Here is a 15,408-nt window from a genome sequence, read left to right as displayed (position 1 = left end):
AGAAGGATGTACTGTAGATGCGAGTGAATTTACTTTTTCGCACTGCACAATCAAACGATCAGGGATGGATGATGGGTTGATGACGTACAGCGGTGTGGCGGTCACTCCGACGGAATGAACGTTGATGATGACATGTTGAATGAGAGTGCCCCTGGTCGGAGACTGTATGTGAAGAGGAAGGAATGCAAATCAATGCATATGTGGGACTGAAGGTGTCACGACGATGCATACGATAGTTGATTGAGAGATAGAGGTAACTCTACAACGAATCAAATCAAGATCTACTTTCCCCCACAACAACCACACTCTGCCACTTCATCCCTCTTGGCAAACACTATAGACTTCCCAGCTTGTTCATACCATTTTTGAGAGGAGATGAGACCTTTGACCAATCTCTCTACCTTACCACCCTCATTTTTCTCTTCTGATTCCTCTCCAATTTCGCCTTCTTCAATCACTATGCCAAGTTCCCCTTCCTCAACCTCCTCATGATCTCCCTCCCCCATCTCCTCAATCTCAATACCCGTACAAACATCGTCCTCGTCTTCATATTGTATCTCGGCATCTACATAGACGGACTTCTCCTCCTCCTTATCCCTTCCCAGGCTCCACGGCAGACCTTCCGAAATCCTTATAGCTCGTTTGAGGCTCATTGACTGAACCAACAAATCCTTCCACATCGGATATTCGGATCTCGCATATTCCACTTCCATCTCGAACGGCGAGAAGAACACCCTATACTCTCGTACGGAGGGGAGGTAGATGAGACTTTCCGTCGATACATTATGAAAAGTGAGGGATGAAGGCTGAAAAGATGCGAGGAAGTATCGTAATGATTGGGATTTATCGAATAGATCCGCACAACAGTTTGGCGACAGGGAAGAAGAAGAAGGATAGGTTTGAAGGATGATCTCGTAGAATCTGTTCTCGTCGAATTGAACATAATCTAGCCTGTTGTGTACCAATCTCGAAGGTGGTTCAGAGGTTCGTAATCGGTTTGACCGTCCAGCGTGCAAGGAAGGGAACCACACGCAGATTTCTTTAGGGTTGATAAATTCTGATAATTGCTGTACCTCTTCACATCCATCTTTGTCTAGTTCCATCGCCAAGGCCAAGATGAGATCACATCCTAGTACGAGCTTCTCGATATTTGGGAAAATTACTTCTTTGGGCCCAATCGCTTTTTGGAAATATACGATGTCCACTGCGGAAGGTAGATCGTATATGGTGAGATGTTTGCATTGCTGGAGTAACGACAGCTTGCGTTGATGTGTTGTGGGCGTGGGGAACGGGTAGGTGCTGAATGGTGATCGGTACGATTGATCTTCGTCATCATCGGAGAAACAGTGGCCTATGAAGGAGAAAGGTACAGTCAGTCGTTATGCACTGGGTATGCTTGAACCTCGATCTAGCAACTAACTTTCACGCAACATCAGCCCCTCAAACACCCCATTCCCCATTCTCCCTGCCCGTAGTTCCAGTTTTTCATATCGCAATACAGGTAGGAAGAGATCGTAAAATGCCTTGGAGCATTGCATTAGCTTGACGGCTGTTGCTTTTTGCGAGTTTGCAGTGAGTACGGAGCGGATAAGTAAGAAGATGTCCAGAGGAAGTCTCGGTTGAAGAGGTTTAGTACAGGTATGAGTCGGTGTCAGTGCACTCGAAGCGAAGAAGGGTACCTTGAGGGGAGTGGAAGAGGTATGATGGTGAGGGGAGTGGTCAGACATTATACAAGACTAGATGGATGGGGACGAGCAAGGACAAAGATACAATAGGTCAAAAAGGAAGATACAGTTGGTAGTGGAATGTACAAGATCAGTCACAGTTGAGTTCCCAGATACAACTGGTAGAGACACAAGGATATACAAGTGGATAGGCTGGTAAGAAGGAAGGAAGGAATAAACAACGAAGCAAGTTGGGTTTAGGTAGTTTATAGCCTCAAACAGGCTCATGCACCACGAGCAGCAACGAACATTAATTGCGGGGATGACCGCTTAGCCAAGGTAAAAACATTCACGCGCAAGAGCGTTTGTGGCGCTTTCTTAACCTCGATCAACCGAAGTGATTCAGGGTAAATATCCGAAAAATCAAGACAACACCAACACACTAAACACCAAACAGCTAGCGGTGTACATACACACAACAGCTCGGACCATCAACCCATCATTTGTATCAAAGCATCATAACATCATAGCATCATAGCATCATTCACATTCACATCATCATCATCAACCCAGAGTCTTGAATATCAACACACACAGCAGAGTAGAAAGACACGAAGAGGAAAAGGGAAAAGGAAAAGGAAAGGACAAAGGATAAGACACCAATCCACACCAATACACACTTATCAGTCAACACGTCCAACACCCACTACACTACAAGTTACGTTTCAGCCAAAATCCAAACTAGCCATCATATCATCATCCCTTATTGCATACATCCATCTCTTACTCTTATACCTTTCATTCATTCCATCCTCATCTTCATTCGCATTCCCACAATCGATACTATGCTGCACTCACCATAGACCAATCACACTCTTTCATCTCTCCCTCTCAACGTCGACAACATCAACAAATTCGACAATCACGCTCATTACCTCTTGTTAGATCCAAGCTTTTACTTTGTTACTAGGACATTCCTTTACAAATAAAAACATCACAACGCTTAGACCTCGACCCTCCCTTCACTACAGAGACCAAAGACGCGTTAAGGGGTGTTTGCCGCCCTCCAGGCAAATTTCACCTTTCTTATCATCCATCTCACACTCTTTTACCCCTTCAACAATGTCAATACCGTCAACATCAACATCAAGACCATTCCCTACCATCCCCTCTTTCCTCGTCTCCACCATCCTCACGTTCGTGCCCACCATCATGGCGGGAGGATCTACCGCACCGTCCTCCATCCCTCAGGTGGATTATGGGAAGATGGGAACAGTAGGATTAGGAGGTTCATTCTCAGGTTTAGATTGGTATTCATCTGATTCACCTTTCGCATCTTCCTCTTCCTCTTCTTCCTCAACATTCTCGACGACTGGAGACACCTTGTTCTACAAGACGGAAGATGGTATATTAAGAGCATTGGGGAGTACGAATGAGGGAGGGATCATCAATTCATTATGCTGGTCTTCATCACCCGACTCATCCAGTGGGAATGGAACGTTGTTCATTGGCGGTACATTCACCTCCTTGTCAGGTGTATCAGCAAACAACGTTGGATCATTCTCATTATCCACCAACACCTTTTCAGCACTAGCATCGGGATTATCAGGGAACGTGAATACGCTGTATTGCGATGACGATAATTCCGAAATATGGTTTGGGGGATCTTTCAACGCTCCTACAGGTCAAGGTGGGAATGTCGCTTTATGGTCTACCTCTTCCTCATCGTGGACTGCCCCTTCGTTCGGTGGATTGAACGGCGTAGTACAAAGTATAACGCCTTCGACGGATAAGAAAAGTTTATACTTCGGGGGAGATTTCACTACTACCTACCTATCCTCGTCTTCCTCAAATTCAACTTCAAGAAACAATATTACATCTCAACCCAACGCTCCCGTCAACACTACCACAGTTGGACAATCTGGATACTTGACCCCCTTGACTATCTCTGCCAGTGCCGGCGAATCAGCTTCATATCAGATACATGCTGGTCCAAGCTCGAGTTTGAATCAAGATGGACAGAATTACGGGGATACCAATGGTTTACTATGTCCCGGTACATCTACATGGTTAGCTCAGGAAAATACGATATCGAATGTCAACTTGGTAGGAAATGAATATTTGCCTGCTACGGGAGTCAGGATGGTGAATGGACATGAAGATGGAAGATCGACCACGTACTTCTGCTTCACTTCTTTACCGGATTATCAGGAACTCAACATGACATATACAGATCCCAAGACAGGCAAGAACGAGACTTGTACGGATCATTGTCCTTTATACACCGATCCTACCATCTCTGCTCAGGATTTCATCTTCACCCAAGGAACGCATAACTTGACGGGATTCGAGATTCAACTGAAACAATGGACAGGGGATGGTGCGGCTTTAGGAAGTGTGTCGCTCTTGACTGATGGTATGTTCAATCTCTCGTTCTTCTATGTATATGTGACTGATACACTATCGTTCTGTTCTTCAGGTGCCTACTCCTCAGCAACAGGCGCAGGAGCCTCGAGCACATGTTCTTCAGACAAGAACAGTACTGTCCAATCCGTCGGCGATTGGTCAACCAAAACAGCCGCTACCACCTCAGCAACAGAATTATACCTTTCTTCCTCGGTGTCTACTCGTGACCCCACGGAGGCTCAGGTCACCTTCTACCCGTACGTCGGTTCAGCAGGCCAATACGATATCTACGTCTTCATCCCTGGCTGTTTGAACATCGGTGATTGTGATGGACGAACCTCGGTAGACATTGAGGTATTCCCTCTTCAAGGTGGATTAGGATGGACAAGCACGATATCCGAACAAGTCGATTATGACACCAAGACTCTGGTCTATTCTGGTCCAGTCGACGCTACTTCCGATGCTTTCACTCCTACCCTCAGCTTGGCTCTTGCTGCTAATCCCGCTGCGCCAGCTCGAGGGAACAACTACGTGGTGGTAGCGGACCGAATCCAACTTGTTCTCACTGGCATTACCGAATCCGGATCGACCATCTCCACTACCTCTTCCTCTTCAAACGGTACCAACGTAATTGGTACTCCCATCACAAACACTACTACCAACTCAACGTACAACGTCGCTTATGGTGTGTATGAATACGCTAGAAGCACCAATTCTTCCCTTAACGCCGCTACCTCCTCCTTGACCAACGATACGGAAACTGCTTTAACTCGATTAGGTTTTGGCTTGGACGCCGCTCTCAACGCTTCTGGATCGGCCGCATCGTCTTGGGTCGTCAATACCATCGTCGCCGCCAACAACACCGTCTTTGTAGGTGGAGATTTCTCAGCGTCAAACAACTACACCAACGTCATTTCCATCGATACTGCCTCTGGTCAAGCTTCAGCCCTAGCATCTCAAGGTCTTAGTGGAGTAGTCAACACCGCCGCTGTAGTGGGAGGATACGTGTTCTTCGGTGGAGATTTCACTTCTACAGCTTCGTCTGGTGGAGTCGCCCTGAACTATATCGCGCGATACGATCCCAGCTCGAAAGCCTGGGCAGCTCTTGGTGGAGGTCTGGATGGCTTCGTTACCGACTTGTTAGCTTCCACAGCCTCACCAAACGAGTTGATCGTCATGGGTAACTTCTCTCACATCGTCTCGGCCAATGGAACTTCAAGCGGATCAGGTGGATATGCAGTATACGACATATCGACTTCCGAATGGCTTAATACTGGTATAGTCTTTGGAAATGTCTCTGCGGGAGCAGTCCCATCATCTTCATTCGGGATTTCTTCCGAATCCTTCTTTGCTGGAAAAGTCTACGGACATGCTGGAAATTCCGTTGGGGGAGTCGCAACACTTTCGACGGACGATAATGGAGATGCAGTAATTTCATCTCTTAATGATGTAAACTTCGGTACATCCGGATCATCCCCCTCATCTTCGACATCAACATCATCAAGAAGAAGGTCTTTAAATCATCCATACACTCGATCATGGTTAGCTAGATATACCGATGCGATCGTCGAACGAGCTCATAACGTCTTATCTTCCCGAGCTACACCGCCCACCATCCCCAGTCAGAGCTCTCAGGCTCCCGCTGTTTTGTCTGGAGCATTCTGGACCAACTCCTCTGCTTCTGGTAAACCTACAATCACAATCTTGGGAGGAAATTTCACCTCGTCCTCCAATAATATCCAAGGTTTGGCGTTTTATAATGAAAAAGACGGCGGACTTACTGGACCTTCCACACCTGTTGAAGGGGTCGTCAAGACTCTCAATGTGATTGGAAATAACGTTTATATGGGAGGAGAAGCACTGAATGTACAGAATGTAGGAAGCGGTTTGATGGTATATGATTTAAAAGCTGGAAATTGGGTTACGGGAGGAATGGCTTCGTTGAATCGTAAGTCACATTCATTCCAACAGTGTAGATATGCCAGCTGATCATACTTGACGTGCTATGATGTAGCATCTTCTGGCTCGGACAATGTCACTGTCAATGCTATCAAAACACGAGGAAATACCAATACTGTCGTCGTGGCTGGTAATTTCGGGACGGCCGGGTCGCTGGGATGTGCGGCTGTGTGTCTTTGGGATTCGAAAGATGCTCAGTGGTCTACTCCTGGATCTGGGCTGAGTGGAGGGGAGGTTCGAGCTGTTGATTTTGCAGGGGTAGGTTGTCTTTTTTTGCATTGAAGCACATAGACGGGACGAAGTTTATTTATCTTTGGTGTCCCATGTCTACAGGACTCATCCGATACACTCATCGTTGCCGGATCATTCGCCCTTTCCTCTGGTCATGTAGCCTACGTCGCTTCGTACAGCTTCTCCAACTCTTCTTGGACACCTCTCGGTACCCTCCCCGGCCCAGCATTAGCTATAGCAGTAGACGACAAGAATTCCAGTAACATCTTCGCGGCTGGATATTCCACTTCGGATGGCTCGACATACCTCCAACAATGGAACGGAGCCACCTGGACTGCTCAATCGGAATCCAACCCACTCGCACCTGGATCATTGGTCTCTCAACTTGCATTCGTACCTATGAAATCCGAGCATGAACCCCAGGGATCAATTGAATCAGATAGGATGTTGATGGTTTCTGGGGACTTGTATCTTCAGAATTCAGGGAATGTCACCTCGGCATTATATGACGGATCGACATTCTACCCTTACCTCGTTGGAACTTCCTCGAATGGCGGGTTGGGGGCTGGATCGGCTTTGTTCTGGTCTGAATCTGATTTCTCCTTCAAAGTCCGACATTACCTCGCTAGAGGACTGGTAGTGCTCGTAGCTATTGCCATAGCTACTGGTCTCATACTTCTCCTGGTCCTCCTGGTACTTCTCCTGACGTTCTGCTTCAGACGGAGAGAGAGAAAAGATCAAACCATGTATAACGAGAAGGAGGTAGATTCAGATGGGGATATCGACTCAACACACCAAAACGTATTTAACAATGTACAAGCTGCCCTCGAAGCATCACTTATAGGCGGTGGTCTAGCTGGTGCCGGTGCAGCTGCGTCGACGAACAGGAAGGAAAATAGAGTATCAGATCCATCGAGCTACAACTCTGGTGCATACCCTGTTGGTTCGGAAGGTGGGGATCAGGATGAAGAGTTAGAAGAGGAGGGAAGAGAGACGACGATGAGATATGATTTTGATGGGCCTGAACTTCAGGAGGGAGAATTGGCTATGAAAGCTGGACAAAGGGTTGTGGTTTTGGATGATGAGCAGTCAATGGAATGGTGGTTCGCCCGTGATCCGCTCACGGGTAGGGAGGGGGTCGTACCTGCTACGTATGGTGGGTTGTTTTTCCTGCTACTTTTCATCTCTTGGTGATGATGCGAGAAGTGATGCTGATGGTTGTGGTTTTGGTTTTGGTTTTGATTAGTTTGGTAATATCCTTTCGTTCAATAGAGGGAAGGAGAAGGAGAAAAGTAAATTAGACTGGTGATTCAGTGTAAAGTAACGAGATTAACGAATTTTATGAGTATGTCGAGCAAGAGCAAGAGTAATAGTAAATAATACAGAGATCAGAGATTAGATAATACGAAAAATAATTATCATATCCAACCCAAATACAGCATACCCCATTTCTTCCGTGATCTTTGATTGTATATATACTTTTTCAGCGTACTTCGTGGGGACTTTCTTGTTTACATATTTGCTTTTTTGGTTATTTTTTAGCTGGTTGGTAGGTATGCGTTAAATATTTATGATGCATTATCGTTCAAGTATACCTACATTTAGTCCAGTACGGGATCGCATGTCAAGTTGCAATGAGATTACGATACTACCGGGTCTGATAACGTCACAGTAGTCGGAATGGTGCATACTCGACATTCGACGAACTAGGCACCGTTTCATCTTTCGAGTCTTATAACCGATAAAGCAGAAAATAGCATACATAGCTCAGTTGCACCTGATCGGACTACACAGCTTTGTATTTGTTTATTTGATTACGCAGATTTAGAAATATTTGAGAATACGACTACGACTACGACCAACTCATTCCGGAATGTGACTTTGACTCTGAGATTGCAAAGTTCACATGGGTGGTTGTGCTTGTTGAAAAGAGATGGAAGATGATTTATCAAGATGTGAGATGGAAGATGTAATGTAAAGTACCACACATCATATACTACCCACGGACCGTCTGTTAGTATCCTTTGATCAACCACCCAGACACCCATCTACAATGAGGCTATGATCTCATCATCTATCAAGCAAGGTGAAGGTACTGCTACAATTATACAAGACCGAGTAACCCGTCTATATCGCTTTGGGTGTACAGTAGTGTAACACTCTTACCCTGCATAGCCCGTGGCCCGAAAGGAAGTGATAGCTCAAGACATAAAGGATATTCAGTCTATCTGTCCATCCAGTCTTCACCTGAGTGGGATATAGAAACAGGATTGATCGACTAGCAGGAGAAGCAGGAGAAACGTACAAACCACGTACGCGTTGTCCCCATCCATCACACCACCACCATCATTTGCCCTATACATTAATCTCATCACCACACTTCACTACTCGCTTCGACGGGTTGTGACATCTAAATCTACTGTCTACTGCTACACTTGCCGTGGGTCCAAAGGTATCAGACACCGAAAAAACAAGTACAGCTAAATATCATATAAGAGAACGATCCACCCACCCACCCACCCACATCAGAAACTACCCCAACTCCTCATCAACATGCAACCCCTATCGATATCCCTCAGTCTACTCTTCTTCCTCACCTCCTCATCATCTGCATTACCAAATCACCTGTATGATAGACAGGGCACAGCAGTTCCACCCCCTACAACGGACAATACCACCGACTCTCCTTCTGGAAATAACAATGGGAACCAATCTGGTGGAGGGGGAGGGGTTGCTCTGGAGATTATCATTCCTATCATTGTGATTCTGGTGGTAGCTATAGTATGTGTGACATTGGTGAGTTGTCTCATCCATGGCACTCCTGGAAACGGCTCTAGGGGCTGTCAGTAACGCCAAGGACGGTTGAAGTGAATTTACTGTATATCGCCTTTCTTGTTCTAAGGATGAGATAGCATACCATTCTAGATACAAGCGGAAGTAAATACTGACACGAATATCCAGGTCCATTTCCGCTCCAAACTACCCTCACTCTTCAGATCCTTCTCTCTCCCCACGACTTCCACCGCTGCTTTACAGCCCATATCCACCCGAGACAGTCTGCCTAGAACAGTCACTGCCGATCAGTTATCGGGAACGACAACCCCCTTGACTGGTCAGACCAGCAATACAACCCATACCACCACCACTGCCGCATCTACCTCGGCGGAACGGCGGGCGAGGAGGGCAAGAGATAGGGAGAGGAACGTTAGGAGAACGGAATCGGGCAGGAGCGTTAAGACGTTGCCTGTTTATAGTAAAGAGGCGGGTGATGAGGAGCTGGTGTTGGTTAGGTGAGTGAGGCTGTGCAGAACATCATTGAGACGAGTAGTAGGAAAACCTGCAAGAGAAGAGAGGAAAGGTGAATTGAGGACATCAAAGGAAATCGTGGAGACCAATTGTGCGGGAAGCTGATAACGAGGAGAAGGGGAATCATCGTGTCGAATTGTGCTAATTGCTTGTTGCTTATTGCGATGCTCAGACAACGCTCCCAATCATCCTTCTCATCCGGCTCATACTCCGACGAAGAAGGCAACTCTGCAGAAGGTCCAGAAGGCGATATTGAAAGAGGGCTATTACCTTCCCATCGGCGATCTTCTTCTACTAGATCGGCACGTACGCTCGGGAATCAAGATGAGATGGACATAGGAAACGCCGGTCTATCTCCAGTAGGAGAGACACATGAGTCACAAGGAGAGGAGATCGAACTTGATATACGTACACCATCACCTACCACCCCTCGACCCCTTCCCAGCACTTCCTCCCCTGAAACACCCCAACGAAGTGAATCACTCGTCCGACGAGAATCGCTCGCAAGGCGATCATGGGGTCTGACACCCACGTACCTAGAAGCGATGTCTGCTCCGCTGAGTTACCCTTCCCCCAGCGAGGAGGTCCCACCGCCCCGAAATCTCCGAACCAGAACATCCTCCACATTCGGTAAACTCCTCTCGAGAGCTGGGTTCAACCAACAAGCCCAGCCCGCCACTACACAAATGTTGGAGACTCGCAGAGATAGGAATAGACAAGCTTCCTCCTCTACTTCATTATTACTTCAACCGACCACTTCTAGAGCATCTTCGTCCTTCGCATTTGGTAGATCTAAATCACCATCAACCAGTACCACACCGTGGGAATCGACCGCCTCGTTGCTCATTTCGAGCCCAGTACCTAATACGGCCGTTCGAGCTTCCTTCGATTCCACGGCATTGCCCCGAGCGGGATTATCGGACGACCAGATGAAGTTCCTTTCTTCCAAGGAGGCTATTGGGTTGACTGGGAAGAGGATCGAGGATGTACCGGAGTATAAGAGACGGAGGAGAAGTAGGACGAGAGGGGAGGGGTTGAGTGTGGATCTTGGTGAGGGCGGACGAAGTGGAAGTGGAAGTAGGAGGGGGAGTGTATCTACGGAAGGTTCACCTGAGGTTGGAGAGGAACGGTTGCCTAGTTGGGAGATGAGTGAGAATGAGAGGAGGAATAATGAGGCGTTTGAGAGGAGGGGGTTGAGTAGACCGCCGGAGATTGGGGTAGGGGTTGAAAGTGAAGGTTTGGGTTTAGGTTTGGAAGTGACTGCGAATGAGGATGTGAGGGGGTCTGGGAAAGAACAAAAGGGCGAGGGGGAAGAAGGTGAAGAGGGTGAATCTACATTTCCAACGATAAACGAGAACACCACGATACCCAGGACCAAACCTCTACCTGCACCTATACGAGTGGATGTGAATATGGAAATGAGTACCAACGATGGTCCCACTTCTTCGCCTAATACATTTATGACTGCTCCTCGAACGCCTCTTTCTCCCAGCCAGTCCGACGCTCCCATACCTACTATGACACGCACGACCGACGGTGCGCTAACGGCCACGCCGAGGTTGGAGGTGGAACCGCCTACTCCTGTCGTATCTACGCCGCCGAGTGGAAGGGTATGACGGATGGTCTGAAGATTTCACAGGTGTCGTTGAGCTCGATGACTGGGGTCCTGTGTATACCGAGCCGGGTTGTGCTGTACTGTGTATATGTTTGTTGACTTTGCATGCTTTTTGAAATTTAAAGGATTATTTTCACGAGGTTGATGTTTATTTGGGATTATAAGCTACGAACATGTACGAGTATCATGCATCCATGCGGTCCTTTGTCCTCTCATCTATCGAGCGAAAGCAGATCCATTCATGTCGTATAGACTATTTTCAAGAGAGCAAATACAAACATAATTATAATGATAATACTGTTTCAACCCCCCAATCATACCACTACTTATACCCAATAACAGGACACTTATTCACCCACTTCTCCCCCCCACTCCCGGGCAGACATTCCTCAACTACAAACCTCGCCACATCCGTTCGTCTAATCGTATAACACCTCAACCCCTCTTCGACCCCTACTATGTCCCTCGGTCCAGGCTGCGCATCAAACGGTTCTTCCGTGGGCATAAATGCCGGTCGGACGATGATTACCTCGGGCAAGAAATTGGGTTTCGTCCCTTCGATTGCCTGTTTCGATAGCAGAGTTTCGGGCGGGATGTCGTGTGGGGAGGTGAGGTCGGAAAGGTGGATGGACGAGCGGTGGAATAGCAGTTCGAGGGACATCTTGTCTTGGTGTGGTTTGTTCAGGAGCCAGGAGTAGAGGAGCTGTGTACGTTGATTATGCAGGATGAGTTTAGGTCTTATGGGAACGAACATTGTTTGTGTATATACACCATCGTATTATATATGGAAATACACTCACCCTCATGGCCAGCGGCATATCCTTGTGAGCCTCCCCTATGCCCATCGAACTGCACACTATAACTCTCGGAGGAACAGCCTGAGGTAGACGTTCGAGCACATGCAATAAAGCGATAGACCCGCGCGTACACAGATCGGGCTGATCAATCTTGATGCCTGACAAGCCGAATTGAGGGGCGGCGCCTGTGTTTGGCAGAAATATTAGCTCTGTTCCTCTATGAAGGTGGTAAGATGAGGAGGAACAATAAACATTGTGTGGGATGAGGACATACCGATACTACTCATAACCAGATTAACCTTCCTCCCTTCAAATAGCTTTTTCAAATCTCCCTCGTCCGTCGCATCCCCCTGTACGATTCTGAGTCTCCCATCCTGTATGAACGGTTGGATCAGGTGGTTGTCCTTGAATACATCTGGTTTACGCAGGAGGACGGTGGCTTTCCAATTTTGATTATTCGATAGCAAGTCTAGGAGGGTGAAGTAGCCTATCCCCTTGGAGGCTCCTAGGAAGACTGCTTCCATTGTATTGGAGTAAGTATGGTATTTATCGATTGATTAGGTTTAACTTGTTCAGCTTGGGAATTGAGCTTGTTGAGATTGAATTAGATGGGCATGTGAGCGTCGATCGACTGGAGTCTATTTATACCTGTTTCTCACACATTTGGACAGTGGGCTTTGGATCCACGGACATTCACCGTCGGCTCATGCTTGAACGGGAAGGATGACTCCCACTCCCAGGCTGTGGTGGTGTGATGATGATGCAAATGCCCATGTATGTATGTATGTAGGTCTATGATGATGACTTACTCGGCCCAGATGATGATGTACTCAACCCGGCATGGACATGTCGTACACCTTAGCTTGGGTTCCTAATCGGTAACCGGGTATCGACCGTGCAATTGGCCTATACCCGAATACGAATACCTCGCTTCCACTACGAGCATTGCATTCTGCATTCCTTTCATCGTCATGGCACTTCATCACATAATCTATGGTTATCGAAGAGCAGAGCAGACAAAAGACAACAGCCGATACAATGTCAGAGCAATCATCAACCCGAACAACGACCTCACCCCCTCACCCACCCCAACGTCTCGCCCTCCTCCATGCCATAGTGCGTGGCTTGTTCTCCATAGCTACCACCATACTCCTCTATCTCATATCCCTCGGACCGATCCCTCAACATGTTGGGTTCGTCATGGATGGGAATAGACGGTATGCTAGGGGATTGGGGAAAGAGGTGTCGGAGGGGCATGGAGAGGGATTCGCAGCGTTGAAGAGGGTAAGTAAATGTTCTTACACTTGGTGAAATTCCTCTTTCATAGCTAGATTTCGGTCTCGCTGCGCAACGCTGTACTCGTCTTCTAACTGTACCAAGGTCCGGTGCAAGTTGATGCTGATGATTCTACTGCTCCTTCGTCTCACTTAGACTCTCGAGATATGTCTACGATTACGAATACGAGCAGTATCAGTCTATGCATTCGCGATAGATAACTTCAATAGATCAGAGAATGAAGTATCGACGTTGATGAGGTTGGCTAAAGATAGATTGGCAGAGTTGTGTCAGCATGGGTGAGTAGGATCTCTACCCTCGACTTCGTGCACTACTATGTTGCATTGTTGGTCCAACTGAAGGTATCTTGTGTGCATTATGAGCGTGACTGACGGGTGATCCGTTCGACTACAGAGCACTGCTAGAGGAATACGGCGTACAGATCAAATTCGTCGGACAGACCTCGCTTTTCCCAGAGGACGTCCAACAGGCTTTGAGGGAGATGGAGGAGATGACAAAGGATCATAAAAAGTGGGTGTCTCTCTTACTTTGTTAGTATGACACAGTTGCTTCTTTTTCTTACTTGTAGAGTATACTGATATGGCTCATCGTTGTACTTAGTGGGGTGCTCAATATCTGCGCACCCTATGCATCAAGAGATGAAATCACAACCGCCATAAGATATACCGTGAAGGACAATAACTCCAACACCGAGCAAATCACCTCTACCCAGATCTTCGATAGATTAGGTACCTCCCAGTCGGTATTACATGTCGATTCTGGGTTGTTTAAGAGACCAGAGGAAAGTGGGAACTTGGATATTTTGGTGAGGACGTCGAATGTGAAGCGCTTGAGCGATTTTATGATGTGGCAGGTGGGTTTAAACGTGGAACCAATATCTCAGTCTGTTCGATGAGCTGACTCCGTTGTATTGTGCTCCAGGCCTCGGAGGATACTCAACTCCACTTCGTCAATACCTTCTGGCCTGAGTTCGGTCTGTCAGATATGATTCCGATCTTGTTGGGGTGGCAGCAGAAGCAGTGGGTAAAGCAGTTGGGGTGGGATTGAGCTTGGTACGTGTAGTCAGGAATGAAGATTATGATTCGTGTCTCAGTGTATAGATAGATAGACAGGTAGACAAGATCGCATTGACGAGCGAGTAGAAGGTGTTGTTGTACATATGAGTGATGCATGGTATGATTCTAGGTATCTTACAATGAGTTGAGTGTATGCTATGTATCATCTATATCCGTTCCATTGTCCTTGTCTGCTGTATCCGAGTCTATCCCCAACATCGGGTCTTCCAACTCCCATGTCCAATATCACAACCACCTATATGCCCTATTTCAAACTCATAGATCTGTCCTATCTACTCCGTATCATGATCACGATCAATCACAACTCCCATCCTCCGGACCATCTTTCCACCTCCCATCCAACTTCCCTAAACTACACTCAAAAACAGGCTTCCCCAATTTCCTATTAACAGTATTATGTCGTTCGCACAACCACTTCACAAAATCATCTCGTGTTTTCACTTCCGGAGGATTCACCTTCATATCTTTCTGGAAATCTTTGGCGCACCATGAGCAGGGGTAGAAAGTCGATAAGGAGTCTAGGAGACTTATCATCTTGGATTGTTGGGTTTCGGTAGGTTTTTGGGGATAGTATGAGGCTGTGGTGTGGAGGAAGGTCCATGTGGATCGACCTAGTGCTGCAGTGTCTGGAGGACAGTTGGTTCGATCTGGTTCAGCCTCTGTCTGCGGTACAGGACTTGCATTTATTGTTGCTTGCTGTGTTGATGTTGAGGCTGAAGAAGAGGAAGAGTTTTGGAGGAGTGATGCGAATCCCGCCATACCGCCCAAACCCTTTACTTTACTCCCACTTCCTTGAGCATTATTATCCTGAGACGACGTAGATTGCTTCTTCTTGCCGATCTTGGCAAAATCCTGCCATGTATTGCACACTTTACATACTTTGCCGTTCTCATCTAGGATCAGACCTGGGGGGAGGTGCGGGTGGGTCTCTTTGGTCGTGCGGCGTGGTTCGGATGATACGTCTGGATTGGATGGGGGTGGGGGTGGGATGGTCATTTTTGATTTGTGCTATGATGTGGAGGGGAGAGGATGGTAGGAAGGGGAGGGTGGCAGGGGAG

The 15,408-nt window shown here is 47.2% G+C and overlaps 6 protein-coding genes across 6 annotated transcripts; 3 read left to right on the top strand and 3 right to left on the bottom strand.

Moving 5' to 3' along the window:
* Nucleotides 1-281: 281 nt before the first annotated feature.
* Nucleotides 282-1,727, bottom strand: I302_106657 (uncharacterized protein; the record flags this gene model as incomplete). Its single annotated transcript, XM_019192693.1, has 2 exons — nucleotides 282-1,351; nucleotides 1,421-1,727. The coding sequence occupies 2 exons, from the start codon at nucleotides 1,725-1,727 to the stop codon at nucleotides 282-284; spliced, it is 1,377 nt and encodes a 458-aa protein (XP_019045690.1).
* Nucleotides 1,728-2,786: 1,059 nt separating this feature from the next.
* Nucleotides 2,787-7,454, top strand: I302_106656 (uncharacterized protein; the record flags this gene model as incomplete). Its single annotated transcript, XM_019192694.1, has 4 exons — nucleotides 2,787-4,080; nucleotides 4,144-6,018; nucleotides 6,085-6,287; nucleotides 6,363-7,454. 4 exons carry the CDS (start codon nucleotides 2,787-2,789, stop codon nucleotides 7,452-7,454), a joined length of 4,464 nt encoding a protein of 1,487 aa, XP_019045691.1.
* Nucleotides 7,455-8,813: 1,359 nt separating this feature from the next.
* On the top strand, nucleotides 8,814-11,182 carry I302_106655 (uncharacterized protein; the record flags this gene model as incomplete). The annotated part of the gene is made up of 3 exons (XM_019192695.1): nucleotides 8,814-9,056; nucleotides 9,222-9,550; nucleotides 9,739-11,182. The coding sequence occupies 3 exons, from the start codon at nucleotides 8,814-8,816 to the stop codon at nucleotides 11,180-11,182; spliced, it is 2,016 nt and encodes a 671-aa protein (XP_019045692.1).
* A 321-nt stretch (nucleotides 11,183-11,503) lies between these two features.
* I302_106654 (uncharacterized protein) lies at nucleotides 11,504-12,502 on the bottom strand (the record flags this gene model as incomplete). The annotated part of the gene is made up of 3 exons (XM_019192696.1): nucleotides 11,504-11,884; nucleotides 11,982-12,163; nucleotides 12,253-12,502. 3 exons carry the CDS (start codon nucleotides 12,500-12,502, stop codon nucleotides 11,504-11,506), a joined length of 813 nt encoding a protein of 270 aa, XP_019045693.1.
* A 514-nt stretch (nucleotides 12,503-13,016) lies between these two features.
* Nucleotides 13,017-14,321, top strand: I302_106653 (di-trans,poly-cis-decaprenylcistransferase; the record flags this gene model as incomplete). The annotated part of the gene is made up of 5 exons (XM_019192697.1): nucleotides 13,017-13,262; nucleotides 13,410-13,552; nucleotides 13,668-13,784; nucleotides 13,875-14,127; nucleotides 14,196-14,321. 5 exons carry the CDS (start codon nucleotides 13,017-13,019, stop codon nucleotides 14,319-14,321), a joined length of 885 nt encoding a protein of 294 aa, XP_019045694.1.
* A 323-nt stretch (nucleotides 14,322-14,644) lies between these two features.
* On the bottom strand, nucleotides 14,645-15,346 carry I302_106652 (uncharacterized protein; the record flags this gene model as incomplete). The annotated part of the gene is made up of 1 exon (XM_019192698.1): nucleotides 14,645-15,346. The coding sequence occupies one exon, from the start codon at nucleotides 15,344-15,346 to the stop codon at nucleotides 14,645-14,647; it is 702 nt and encodes a 233-aa protein (XP_019045695.1).
* Between the last annotated feature and the right edge of the window lie 62 nt (nucleotides 15,347-15,408).

This window comes from Kwoniella bestiolae, chromosome 5, assembly GCF_000512585.2.
Source record: "Kwoniella bestiolae CBS 10118 chromosome 5, complete sequence".
Lineage (NCBI taxonomy): Eukaryota > Fungi > Basidiomycota > Tremellomycetes > Tremellales > Cryptococcaceae > Kwoniella > Kwoniella bestiolae.
Note: the sequence above shows the minus strand (reverse complement) of the source record. Positions and strands in the feature narration are given on the sequence as shown.